This window comes from Platichthys flesus, chromosome 3 (assembly GCF_949316205.1).
Source record: "Platichthys flesus chromosome 3, fPlaFle2.1, whole genome shotgun sequence".
Classification (NCBI taxonomy): Eukaryota; Metazoa; Chordata; class Actinopteri; order Pleuronectiformes; family Pleuronectidae; genus Platichthys; species Platichthys flesus.
The window spans coordinates 24,312,889-24,327,855 of NC_084947.1; the positions used below are offsets into that span (position 1 = coordinate 24,312,889).

General features: G+C 40.0%; 1 protein-coding gene across 1 annotated transcript; it reads left to right on the top strand.

Annotated features, from left to right (window-relative positions):
- The first annotated feature begins 1,252 nt into the window (after positions 1–1,252).
- On the top strand, positions 1,253–14,112 carry htra4 (HtrA serine peptidase 4). Its single transcript, XM_062381903.1, has 9 exons — positions 1,253–1,685; positions 7,059–7,158; positions 7,253–7,457; positions 10,679–10,873; positions 10,982–11,014; positions 11,517–11,631; positions 11,742–11,799; positions 12,255–12,350; positions 13,947–14,112. Exons 1-9 carry the CDS (start codon positions 1,253–1,255, stop codon positions 14,110–14,112), a joined length of 1,401 nt encoding a protein of 466 aa, XP_062237887.1.
- The last annotated feature ends 855 nt before the right edge of the window (positions 14,113–14,967 follow it).

The following is a 14,967-nucleotide window of genomic DNA, read 5'->3' on the forward strand; positions in this document are numbered from 1 at the left end:
ATAATAAAAAAAAAAAAATTTTAATTATAAAAAATAAATAATTAGGTAATGAAAATGAAAATATAAATAAAAGAGGGGGGGGGTGGTTGCCATCTAATCTGTATCTTGTAGTGGGTTTTGTATGCTCTCATATTACCACAAGAAAAGGGTCCAGGTTCTCTCAAAGCTCTGTATGGAACCTTTCAGAGTATATCTGATTTTCCCAAGTTTCAAGAAAGACATGGTGTCTCTAATCCATCTACTGAATGTGGGAGGTGTTTGTTCCTTCCGTGAGAGTAGTATCAGACGTCTGGCAAGCAGAGAGGTGAAAGCTATGACAACATGGGCCCTGCCCTTAAGAGGACGAGTTGCATTAGTAAAGCCGCAAATGGCACAGAATGGATTTGGAGGGATGACCACACCAAAAATTGTAGAGTAAGCATGAAAGATGTCTGCCCAAAGTTTTCTGAGGGGAGGGGATCGAGCTGCCGACCTTCCGGTTGGAGGACGACCACTCTACACCTCATCCACATCCAGCCCCCCCCCCCTCCATTAAGCTGTGTCTAGCGCAGGGGCATGACGTATGTACTAAGTTTAGCGCAGCCTGCCACTGTGATTGCGGCCTTTAGAGACAACTATGCTAACCCGGCCGATTGTATGTCGTTTTTTCCTGCCTGACTCCTACCACCTTCTCTTTGATTCGAAAAGAACCTCAGGAGCTATTCACACAAGCTTAAGCTGCTCAAAGTGTTAAATGTGACATGAATGTCAATTCCAAAAAAATCCCTTTGGCAAAGAAAAGCAACATTTAATGCAATGGAACCCAACGATCAATTATAGTATCTCAAAATCGGACAGTTCAGATGTGGTCCTCAGGTGCATTGCTGCAATAAATTCTTCTGCTTTGATTACAAACTGCAAAATGAAAAGAAAGCCTGTTGCTCCACATATCAACACATGCAAATATCTCCAAGAGTGGGAGGCAGAAACACGCGCACATCGCCTTTGGGTTACCACAAAACACACACGCAGGGCCAACCATACATGCTTATATGCAGCGTGCTGCTACTTGAAGAGAATTACTGGCCCTCATCCAGAACTGTAGGCTATGAAAAGAGCTGCAATGAGAGGACTTTGTTTCATGGTATAAGTCTGGATGTACTTCATCAGCGGATGTACTTTGGACCCACAAAGAAGTAAGGAAGGAAGGAAGTTAGAAAGTTAGAAAGTTAGGAAGTTAGGAAGGAAGGCTGTTGTGAGTAGATTTCAGGTCATGGCGAAGTTTGTCGCGTACTTCACCCTCCTCATCTCTGCAGGTCATGCAGGTCTGCTGAGACGGAGACAAACGTGTCCGCAGGTGTGTGATGCCTCTCGGTGCCCGGTGCAGCTCCAGGCCTGTTACTACGGCCAGGTGACGGACGGGTGCGGCTGCTGCGCGCTGTGCGCCCCCGGTGAGGGAGATTGGTGCGGGCAGCGGAGCGGAGGCGGCCTGACCTGCGGTGAAGGACTGCGGTGCGACTCTGTGCCGGGAACTGGGACCGGCGAGGGGCCCCGCAGCTCCTGTGTGTGCGGCTCCCCCGGGCCGGTGTGCGGCAGCGACGGCAGGACGTACCCCAGCATCTGCCGCCTGGACGCGGAGATCAGGAGAGCCGAGTTCGATAGGACCCCTCCGGTCATATTGATCAGGAGGGGTCGGTGCGATTCAGGTGAGCTTTCTTTCTTTCTTTCTTTCCTTTCCTCTTCTTTCTCTAAACTAGTTAGGTCTGGCTCTAACTCTAAACAAATCAATTATAGCAGCTCTTTTTACACAGACAGTACATACAATTAGATATTACACATCTCTGTTTCTGGACATGAGCCATTTGTTGTTTGCAAGCTTTTGGCCAGCAGGTTATGTTTTATTTCTTTTTTAAATTAAAAAGTGAACGCAACCCTTGCAGAAAAGATACATTATAAATTAACCCTAAACCTAACCCTAACCCTTCAGTCTGTGTCTCTTGAAGTGGCTCATTAACAAAACATAAATTTATGAAGGAATTTTTTTGTGGTCTTCTACCTGTACTGATTCAAAGAAAATGGAGTCATTACCTCACGTTTAAGTCTGAACACATGTATTGGTTAAAAGCTGCATATGGTCCTCAGTGACTGGTTTAGTTCACTGTCTACAACTAAATTAGGGGTTTGTGGAATTATTAGTATACTATTTATCTGAGATCATATCAGAAAACAATGTTTTCCATAACAATACACCATCAGTATACAAGCTGCTGCTCTGGGAGGCAGTGCAGTGGTGCTTCGAGATAATTGTTGTCAGCAGTCTAACATCCTCACAGTGAGATGCTGTTGTAAAAACACCAACTTAGTGTATACACAACACAGTTAAAGCTGATGGGAGTGTCATTACTCACCTAAACAAAAACTGTACCTGATTAATAAGGGAAAAAAACAATTTAGAGGACTAACAGACATTAGGGATTCATCACCTGGGAACCATTGAATCCTATCACAACAAAATCATTGACATCAAAGTGGATGCTTGCCCAAACAACCAACTGTCATGTGTAGAAACTGGTGAGGACCCAAATGCAAACATTTTTATACCAACTTTATTGATACTACAAAAGCAGCCTGTAGCTACTTTGTGCTGTGAACCTGGTAAGCTTCTTGTTTCAAACAGAATGACATGAAAATATTATTTATTTATTTATTTGATCAAGTTCATTCCACAATCGGGGGGTTGGAGTATCTTTTATATTTGTATTTAATTCTCATCATGATATAGTAAACTATAAGTTCCCTAAGCTTGTTGTTCACTGAGACTTCTGACAGATGTGAGGATTTAAATCAGTTGTGGATCATGTCATGAGAAATAAACCATAGTGTTTTCTGTCCAGGTGACACGACAGCGTTGTGTCGCTTCAAATGTTGCTGCCACTATAAATTGTGGGATTGCATTTTCTTTTTTTCTTTCATAAAGGAAGGGGATAAGTTACTGAGCAGCCCCTATACTTATAATTTAGAAGATTAAAACAACAATTATTATGGTGGCCACTGAAATACCTCTGTGTCATTTCACTCAGTTAGGAAAGTTCCTAAGCCAAATTGACTATTTGAACACAGCCTCTATAGACAAGCGATGCAGCGATAACTTCAACTCCAAATGCAACCAGAAGAGCAACCAAAATGGAGCCCCACACTAGTGGTCAAAAACAAGTTAAAAAAAAAATATATAGCTTTTTCCATGATTTAGAACATCATTTTAATGTGATCATACAACACAGATCCGTAAAGCAAACTTGAATTTCGTGTGTGAGCTGCAAGTCGGGCTATGAGCACATTTACATTTGTTCTGTGACACATTGTGTCCGAGTGGTTTTCATCTGATGGATGATCTACCTCTTAAATGTTGGCATGGCCACACAGTGGGATGGAGAGGACAGTCAAAGCTGCAGGTTACCAGGTCACATCCTGGTGATTTTTTAGTAGAGCTCTCTGACAGGCAAAGAAAAGCCTGGTGTACTGCCAAAGTAGCTCTTGGCAATGGACACACTGTTATTTGAATTTAAGGCTGTTTCTGCAGAGTCCATTTGGGAAACTCGATAAACACAAAATCTGTCCGAGAAGGTGTTGACATTTGGAGAGAACCTCTGTCATTGCACGGCCTCAAATGTGCTGCTGGTTTTTAAAAGAATCTTGGAGGCACTCAAGCCTCTATGTCAGATAGAAAACTAAAGCTAGGCAAAGTGGAGGAAGGGCAGAGGAGACGGATTGTGGCTATGGTGTGTACAGACCTATAATCTGATCTTTTCTTTTAAAGATATTTTGTTCATGCTTACAGTTCCAGGACTCAAGTGAAAGAAACACTTATCGTAGTAGCTCCCTGCCGGCAATGATGCCAATATCCTGCCTGTAGTTTTGTATCTCTTTTCCATCATACATTTAAAAATGTTCATGTCTTCTGTTTATTATACTGTCAGCATTTTTTGTACAGCTAATATGGTTATAGGTGTCCATGTCACTTAGAGACTCACATCAAATGATATGACCCCATTTAAGTCCAGTTAGTGTTTCCAAATAGAGCAGATCTAATCTAGCTCAGTTGTTCCTGCTAAAACCAGAGAAAACTTTATATATATATAAAGGCTAGATGTCTCGGCCAACCGCGTTGAACGTCCGCACATGGCGGCCATTTTGCCACAGTCAGTTCGCTCACCCATAACATTGTGTTGTAGTGGTACGTACTTTTTAAATAACCAGAACTTGCTCAATTTTCTCGATTTTTAAACAGTTTGGTTTGTTATAAACGTCAGAGATGTAGTTATGACACTGCATACTTATGAATAATTATGTTATTTTCTAAAGAATAGAATAATGTTCTATATAGGTACAAGATTTCCCTTTACAAATATATATCAAGAATTATTTTATTTTATTTTATTTAAAAAGTACATGTTCCACTACCAACACAATGTTATGGGTGGGCGAGCCACCTGTGGCAAGATGGCCGCCATGTGCGGACGCTCGTTTCCGTTGGCCCGCAATGTGGACGAGACATCTAGCATTTATATATTTCTATGCACGTGAAAGGTAGGGGGAGTAAAGTGGCAGATACTCACCACTGTCACAACGTTCTTGATATAAGGACCCCACATACCATCTACGATAATGCTGTTACCGCTTTTTCTGCAGTGATCTCAGGAGTAATCGTAGGTAAACCTCCGTTATTTTTTTATTTACAGGATGTTCTTTATGGTCCAAGTTCTGTTGTGTACTATCTAGTGGACTGCATCAGTAATGTGTGTTGTAAAGGGTAGAACATGCATAGAATGTGGAGAGTTATGCTTACCACATAAAGTTTTGCCTACCTGACCCAGCATAACTACAGCTCCTTGTGCTGTTCACTACAGAGCAGCGAGTCATTCAGAAGCTGGATTCACTCACATGCTACCTACATTAAACCTGGCTCTTTCACACATGAATTAACATTGTTATTTAATTATTTAAACCAGTTTCTTAACAGATAACGTTACTTAGGAACACATAACTTTGCAAGGTATTTCTCAGTACTATTAGTGCAACAGATCGATTTTGATAATCAGGAGCTATAGTGTATGGTTCTGTCATATATCTTTTTTGTTTCCACAAGTAAAATATTGTGTGAGTGGTCAAGATTTTATTTATATCACAGTGTGTTTGTGAATGGAACTACACCTGAAAGCGAACGTGCAAAGAAACTGAACTAATTGACTAATTGATATGTTTTGCTGGCCAATGATCTCCTTTGCTCCATTCATTACTAGAACAGACAATTCGGCAAGCAAAAAATGACGCTGTCCATGGTTCTGAAACAACAGCTGAGCAATAGTCAGGTGACTTGGCGAATAATTTAGTTGACGATTGACCCCAGAGCAGACTATTACTGCATATATCATACCAACAACAATTATACTTACTCACCAGCCTCTCTAAATGTTATCGCTAATTTAAACATTCATTATTTAGTTAAAGGGGGTGGTGCTGCACGGGTTTCTCACAGCGCAGAGGTTCCCAGTTTGGCCGGGGTCGTTCTGGGTGATGTTATTCATGTCTGTGTGGGTTTTTCTCCGGGAACTCTGTAACTGTGAGATTGACAGGTTGTTGCTCTCTGTATGTTAGCTCTGCGATATGCTAATGACCTGTCCAGGGTGTACCTTCCTTTAAATTGCAATGCCCCGTGTTTGCTGAGATTGGCTCCAGCTTCCCCCAACACCCTCAAAGGATAAGCGGTATAGCAAGCCGATGGATGGATATTTAGTAAGTAGTAAGTAAATTGGTTAAGTAAGTGTGTTTATTAAGTGTACATTTTTGGTTCACAATATCCTATAGGTATATACTGTTTTCTCACCTGCAGAATTTGTTGATTTCCATGTTTTATCAATTTAACATGAATTATTAAAAGATACACAAATTGACACCTTTAGTATAATAATGCCGCTGATCCTCAGTGTAAATGTTTTAGGAGTTGCAGCCCTGCAGGGGAGGGAAACAAAAATTGGTGTAATGTTTGTCATATTTTCAAAATGTATTAAACTTTTCACTGCAGCATATTAAACCATTGAAGGATCATTAGTAATAGTACGTGGCAGGACTGAAAATATATAAAAGAAAGTCTGGATGATGTAAAAATGTGAATTAGAGTCTGAGCATCTGCCATCGATAGAAAAGACCAACGTCCATCTAAACAGAGGGTAGGATCAAATAGAATACATTCTTCATACTTTGAGAAATCACACAGTTGTGAAAAGTTACTGTTAGGCTGGGCCAATGACCAGCATTTCAGTTTTATATGAATTAAGGAGCAGGATGTATTATTTTAGAAAGAGAAAAACATTGTGTTCTTTCATATAAATAAGTATTAACTAAATATTGAAAAATGTGTAAGATACAGCATGTTAACAGAAAGCTGTGAAGATTTACTGATAAATGAACAATGTTTATGCAAAAATCTGAGGCTTTTTTGGTAAAGTTTTGTTGGTAGAGGGTCGAGGAGATAAATATGGCTGTTTTTGGTAAAATTTGGCTACAGCGTCAAAAAGAAATGTAGGATTTTGTTTATTGTTACTTATTAAGCTGGTTTTCTATGCTGTAGCAGAAAACAGAGCTATCTTGCAATTCTCCAATTTCTTCTTAAAGCTTTATTTGGTCTATAGAGCCAGTTGTCTTAGTCCCGGAACAAATAACTTATAGCCGATGGATATAGTTTAATAAAAAGCCTCAAAAGATTTAAAAGTAATATCCCCTTTGAAGGGTAAATTAAAAATAGAATTGTAGCTTTTTTAATTGCCTGGGCAACATGGGCATTGGTGTACTCAGCTAGGGAAACTTCATCTAATGGCATGAAAACATAAAAGCCATGTCACAAAAAACAATCACCCCCAGATTATTCTCGAGAATCAATCATGTCAGTAGGTAACAATCAATAATTGTTTAGACATTTCAGTATGGAGAGAAAATAACACGCTGATGCTGACATTCCCTCATTTGTTCTACTTGCGTGTCTGTTATCTTAATCTTTTATCTAATGTTTTGAATCCTCAAAGGAGTGCAACATCCAGGAAGTATACGCTACAAGTTCAACTTCATCGCAGATGTAGTCGATAAGATTGTCCCCGCTGTGGTGCATCTGGAGCTTTTCCAAAGGTAAAACTACGTGATGAAAGACTTGGATGAATGTGTCACCTTTACAGCTTATGCTCCTGCAGTTACCGTCATCTTTTGCCTTTTCTCATACCAGAGGGCCATTTTCTGGCGAGGAGGTCTCTGTGTCGAGTGCCTCTGGGTTCTTGGTGTCAGAGGATGGCTGGATCATTACCAATGCTCACGTGCTCACCAACAAGCAGAAGATAAAAGTCCAGCTGAAAAGCGGTGTACAGTACGACGCCACAGTCAAAGACATGGACCAGAAGATGGACATCGCACTTATCAAAATTGAACCAGATGTGAGTGCTTGCTGTTTCCTCTCAGCCTCCCGAGGGCCTTAGATTAGAGTTCTGTCCTGTGTTTTTCTCTGGCCTGGCAGCCAACGGCTAACATCAAAGAGTATTAATCCTGCACACTAAATCGGGTGCAAATTCGCTCTCATCACAGGGTATTTGTCCTCCAAAATTAGATTTTTTTCACATGGACAGTTTGTCATCATAATTCCTCTGGGTGGTATTTGGTCATGTCTTGTAAATTCAAATCTTGAAATAAATTGTCTGAGGAGAGCAAGTGCTGTTCTAAATAAAACATTTCTCTGCTCTGACATGGGGGTCTCTGCTCCCGAACACTATCATCACACTCTGTTTAGCATGAAGCACGGTAAACATTTTCAGTACTGATCTGAATACAAGAATATGTCGAGATGACGAGGAGTAAGAGGAGACTCTATATTTGACTGTTATAAAGGTGAAGAAATGTGTCTTTTAACAACCAAGAAGCAGTGACAAGCTGTGCAATGTCATGTATCTCTGGAGAAGTTTTAAAAGATGCCCAAAAGGCAGATTTCGTCATGTAAGAAAGCTCCATGCCCTGAGGGAATTGGCTATAAATTCAGCTGAGCATTGCAATCCACCCCAGAGATAAATGGCCTCAGCCTATAATGGGAGGAAGCAGGCACAGACAAGCTAAGACGTAGTTTAGATTGCTCTATACTAACCACGGCCCATGTTGAAACTACCCAGTCTGGAAGCTTATGAAAGAAACAAACACTTATTTCTAGTGGAGATCCTGGTTTGAGGAATGTAGTATAGATTATACTGAGCCCCTGTTATCACCATTGACATAAATTTGGCTTGATTGGGAATAATCAAGAGTAAGGTAATTATTACCTAATAATAATTTTGAAAACTACTAACTAAGTACAGGTTCTACCGAGTGCAACCATTCACTCACACATTTGAGGTCGAATTGTAGTCAGAGATAATTTTACTGATGGAATCTTATCTTAAACATTACTAAAGTACATAAATATGAGATTTTAAGAATAAAGTGGTGATTTTCAAGTATAAAGATACAAATTTACAAGCAAAACTGAAGAAATAATATAAGGAGGTTATATAACATACATTAAATTTAGAAAAGTTGAGGAAAAAAAAATCTATAGAGAATTCTGTCAGCTTTTACATGTTAACTGATTTATGACCCAAAGGTAAGATCTTATCATTTATGACCCTATAACCAGATGTGTTCTAAAGCAGCAGCTGCAGCTCTCCAGGGACTTCAGTAAACTGAGCTGCAGAACATATTGATGGCATCGTGAAGTGATTAGCTCGTAGTGGGCTTTTTACAAATTATAAGAAAGACAGAGAGAATCAAGTGTCACAATGCATCAAGAAAAATTGTCTGCAACCCACAGTCAAATGAGCATATATATATACTATCATACATTGCTTTCTGAGCTCACTATATAGAGCTCTATAAAGAACACCCTAGTGCATTGATTCTCAAATGGGGGTACTCGTACCCCTGGGGGTACTTGAAGGTACTCCAGGGGGTACTTGAGATTTTTTTTAAATATATTTAAAATTAGCATCCATTCAAAAATCCTTGAAAAATTGTTATTTAACAAATATTCAATAAAATATAAGTGTAAGTTCATGAACTAAATTTTATATTCAGTAGGCTTTTCAATTTAATTATCCTAAAAACACAGAGTCTCCCCCATACCGATGGTTTGACCCAACCTGGCACACGCCACCTGTCATCACCTGTCATCACCTGCCTTGAAAACTTCAACAATGGAGTCGAGTTGAAGTGCAGCAGCAATGCTGCTGAAACACGGAGGGACAAGTACCAAAGATGGCGAAACCAGAGTAGAGAGCCTTCCCTAAACAACACCTTGAGAGCTTGTGCCTCTTCGGAGGGGCGCTAAAATGGAAAAGTTTTCCGTTGTGAAGTTAATGATTCATAACAATAAGTCCGCGTATCTACCGGTACCCTTTCAAAATAAAAGCATGTAATACAAAAGCGGAAATGAAATTGTATGACCCTAAAGCGAGCAAATATGTCACAATAAAATAACAGAGACACTTCAATAATATTAACAATAACATAGATTGGGTTATTTACACTTTTTGTTTTTTCTGTGGGGAGAGATTAGCCAGCAGTGGCATTAAGCCACCACATCTTCAGCGGTATCTCCAGACAAAACATGAAAGTCATGTTGGTAAGCCACCTGAGTTTTTTAAGAGGAAACTTTCTGAATTCAGGTCATCTCAAGACACGATGTGAAAAGCCTCACCGAAGCCAATGGAAACAAGCTACCTGTCAGTATTCTTTTCAATCCTTAAAGAAGATATTTTAAGATGATGAATATTAAAAAAATGTTTTGAGCTAATCTTTTATTTAAAACTAAGTTAATGATTTATTTTTTGGGAAGAAGTGTTTAGCTATAATTAAGTTAATAATAAAAGTCTTTAGTTATTTTATATCTTTTTATTTCGTAATAGTTCAAGTGAGACCACTACAAATGAGCAATGTTATGGACATTGATGGAGTTTTAAATTTGAATGTGTCTAGTTACAAGGCTTAATAAATCACATTACATCTTTCTTTGAACCAAAAATGCTTTGCGCTGGTTAGGGGGTACTCGGCAGAATTTTTTCTTCGAAGGGGGTACTTCACTGAAAAAAGGTTGAGAACCACTGCCCTAGTGAATAAGTTGGTGATTTGAGACACAGCCAGAGATTCTTTACACTCGGAACATTAGGAGCGTAATTTCAAAATAAGATGATTGATAGCTCAGAGTGAACCACCGATCTAAACACAAATTAGAACACAAGGTAAATGTCTATTAACTAAAAAGGCGCTGCAAATGTAATCAGGTCCAAAAACAGTCTATCAATCTGTCCTTGGGTTCAGGGCCCAGAGTCATGACATTTCCATATAAAACTGAGCTCTTATTTATCAAAGCAACATTGGAAAAAATTCGATTGGAACTGCGAGTAAACTGTGAAGAGCTACAGGGCAACACTTTGGTTTGTCCAAATAGCACAGCTTGTAAATCAAGCTTTATTTACCAGAGGGCGAGCCGCCTCAGTGACCATGGAATTAGAGAGAAGCTAGTTAGCCTGCTGACCTCACAGTTCACAGGTCAGATGATGAAATAATGAATGGCATGTGTTCCATTAACAATATGAACCTTCTCTGTGGGTCATCCTGTCTTTGTGCCCCGGTGCAGACGCCCCTGCCTGTGCTGCATCTCGGCCAGTCCTCAGACCTGCGTCCTGGTGAGTTTGTGGTGGCGGTGGGAAGCCCCTTCTCCCTGCAGAGCACCGTCACCACCGGCATCGTGAGCACTGTCCAGCGCACCGGCCAGGAGCTGGGCTTCAAGGACTCCGACATGGAGTACATCCAAACTGACGCCATGATTAATGTCAGTGGGATCAGAAAATGACTCATCGTGGTTCTGTTTTTGATGCATGTTTTTGTTCTGCATTCACGATGAGTAAGAACATGTTTCTGTTGCTGTGTTGATTCACAGTACGGCAACTCTGGCGGACCACTTGTCAACTTGGTAAGAAGATTTATAGTGCGGCATCATGTGTATAGGAATAATATCCTAATATTTGCATACTAGTTAAGCTTTCTGCTACGTAAGAGGTTTTTCTTGTTTTATTTATGACAGTGAGGACTAAGGTCATGATTTCCTTTTATTTAATACACAAAATCTCAGGTCTACCCCCTCAGGTTCATGATTCAGCCTCCCTCACAGTATTTTAGGACAGGACCTGATTATAGAGGCCTTTGCTTTGTGGCTACAGCATGACATCATGCAGATGATGCATTCATCAATCAAGGCTGCTGCCTCTAGAAGTTCTTACTAACAGACAGTCCCAGTCACCAATGGTACACTTTATTAAATGTTTAATTTAATAGACAATGAGCTATATTATGTGAATTAGAAGGAAAATAGCCAAAATATTACCTCTGTTCTGTTTCTCCATTTTGCAAAGCTATCATATCAGTGACACCATCACTGCCCTCCAATGGCTGTCCTTCTACTCTGTGTCTGACAGGACGGAGATGTAATCGGCATCAACACTCTGAAAGTGACGGCAGGAATCTCTTTTGCCGTCCCTGTGGACAAAATCTGCCAGTTCCTCTCTGAATCCCACAGCAGACGAGTCAATGGTGGGCCGGATCCCACGCAGCTGTTACAGATTAGAGAATTACACCTTGACCGCTTTCAATTTCTTTTTCTGTCAGTCATCTCTAATTTTAATATTCATTCGTTTTTTTAGGACACACGATGCAAAAAAGGAAATACATCGGTGTCCGGATGCTGCAGCTCTCACCATCGTAAGTTAACATCACAACTCACAATTGACTGAATTCCAACATAGCACATATTCATTAGAAAAGCCAAGCAGCTCTGTGAGGCTGCAGCATGGACGTGTCTTTAAAAACTTGACACCAGACGCCCAGAGAGCGTCTATGTTTACACTTGATTATATACTATACACCAGATTTGATGTATAGTATATAAGGTCAGATCATTTATCACTGTCAATATTGCAGTTAGAAGTACATGTCGTGTATAATATGTTACGTGCATTTCCGTGAATGAAAATGATTCGTTGCTGTGATTACACAGCAATTCTTAAGAGTCATACAAGTCTGTAGCCATATAACATGGCATACTGTTGAATAGTGTTTCTGTGTCTTCTGTGTGTTTCTCCCGTTTGAGGTTGCTCTGTTGGAAAATGCTGTTTATGTTTGTGTCATCCATTGTAATGTTTTCTTTTTGTGTCCAGTTTGATCGAGGATCTCAAGGAGCGTGAAGACCAATTTCCAGATGTGAGCGCTGGAGTTTATGTTTATGAGGTGATGCCTGGAACAGCTGCATCCACGTAAGTGTCTGGTTAAATACTCCAGTAATATGTGCTGTGCAACATTTCATTGAATTTCATTAAGCAAAAAAGGCTGAAAAAAACCACACTGATTGGCATTTACAACAACAGCACTGAGTGTGTGAGATGCACCCCCAGCAGAGTTGACAGTGTCCAGCTCTGTTATCATGGACTTCTCCAGGACAGTGTAGGTCAGTGCACAGGTTTCTAACTGGCAGAATTTATATTCACAAGGAGGGAATAACTTATTCCTGAAAGCATCATTGGATCCAGAACGAGACACACCTGAGTGCAGGGGGAGTTACCAAACAGTTGAAACCCTTTCACAAGAAGATGGTCACACATTCAGAAGACAAAGAGCAGCATGAGCATTCATTTGGAGTTAAGTGTCTGTGGTCATCTGATGAAAATTCTCTCTGGGTTCATTACTACAACTGCTTTTAGTTCACAAATTAGTTATTTATCTATCCCTAATAAAAAAACAAATTGGGTTTTTACATTGGATTAAATTAGTTTACATTTTACATATATTGAGACCTCCCCAGCCTATAAAAATAATTTAGGTATGACAAATTAATGTGATCAAGTTTATGGATTTCTTTAATTTGCAGTTTCATTTGTGAACATATCAGCAAAATGAGTAGTCTTCGAAAAACACAGGTCACAGTACTGGTAAATATGAGAGAGGTTTTAAAGCTACAGTGAGAATAACATACAAATCCAGACTCTCTCCACTGTTGCTATCACCAGAAAATATAATGATAATTTAAAATAACTTTGTCAACATAAAATGAAAGTTTTTACCTCATGAAATGTTTTTATATTTTGTTTGTTCCCACTAGTGTGGGATTCAAAGCAAGGCAACCACACTGCTGAGTTGTTTTTGTTGGAAAATGTTACTTGAGCTAATCTGTATGATACACAGTCTGAGCTTGCCGAGGCACTGGGTTTTACTAAATGCAACAGCGGTGAATTGCACCTGCTTGTGGAGGCTTCTGGATCTTTTCTGAGGTGTTGAATAAGAGCATCCCTGCAGTTCTCAAGGCTGCACTCTACAACTTTGGTCCTGGCTGCTCATTATAATCGTGCTTCCCACAGGCACAGTTCTGACATCTGGGTGACGACCAGGCGAAACGATGTATCTGTTCGGACTCTCAATGTTCTTAATAGTCCGGCATCGTCTCCTGTGACAGTGAAGCCTGAAGCTTTGAACAGCAAACAGCAGCAGTCTAACATACAGCAGAGTTTTTCATGACTGTGTTGAATTGTCTGCTGTGCTGCTTCTTGTGCTCCTCAATATTGTCTGGGAAGATCTGATTGACTGGCTCTACAGACCTGCACATTTTGTTAATCAGTCTCCAGAAGATCATCAGTCAGAATAATGGCCTCATATATAAATGTCAAGCAGTGCAGTGAATTACGCCGTGAGCCCACCGCCTGTTTACTCTGTGTTGGAGGAAGAAAACTGACACAGGAGCAGACTTGTCGAAAAGGTCAATGATATTTTCCTGAAGGTATAGGATCCACCCTGCCGGGTTGGGTCTGTTCTAGTTAGGCTTTCCGTGTCACTCAGGTATGGCATTCTTTTCTCTGCAGCGCTGGCATGTTCGACCACGACGTCATCATCTGGATCAACGGGCAGCCTGTTCGTGCCATGGAGGAAGTGAGCGAAGCCGTCCAGAGCAGCGGCGTCCTTTCAGTGGTGGTGAGGAGAAAGGATGGCGATGTAACACTGACTGTTGTTCCCAGGGAGGTGGACTAGTTTCAGTGACTAAATATCAAACATAAAATATGAATGTACCCCAACATACTGCACTGTACAGTACTAAGTGGGAAAACAGCTGTGGGTGATGTGCACTGTATTTCTTGTTCTATTTTTATTTATTTTATTTTTTTTTTTGACATTGTAAAAAATCCAAGGGCAGACACAAAGATGTCCTCAATGAACTGGTGGTGAATGACTACAATTATATACACCTGCTTCTCTGGGGGAAAAGGGACAAATATATAATTGTTATCCATCAGTTTAGAAATGTGACAGGACACTCTTCCTCGATGGCACTCAGAGTTTAGTCAAAGGGAAATTTTGAAATTGAGAATGACCATCTAAAAGAAGACACAGGGCGTTGCTATTGCTGAAATGTAATGCTTAGTGCTTGATTGATGGTTAAAACCTAAATGGTCAATGTTATTAAGTGTTCACAAATACTTAAAATATATATTTCACTTTGGTAGAAAAGGTGAAAATCTAATATTGTGTTACTGCATCTGTTGTTTTTATGTCTTTGATATAAGGTGCCCATATAAAAACAATATACAAAAATAATTTGTTTTTACCCAACGGGGCTAAAGCTCCTTAGGCCATTCACTCATTCTGCCTCACTATCGCCCCCTACATTACCAAGAAGTAGTGTGGAAGTGGAACTCCTCCCTATGTTAGAAACTCTCTTGTGTGAAGACATTTTGTCAATTTCTCTTTATTTATAGCTTCTCTGTACGGCTGTCATTTTCAGCAAATGAAAACAATAACAACACCAGTGATCACAAACCACTGTACTTAACTTGACTACTCTTTCTTTTGTAGAACATGGAGGACATTAGGGAAATTAATGATGGA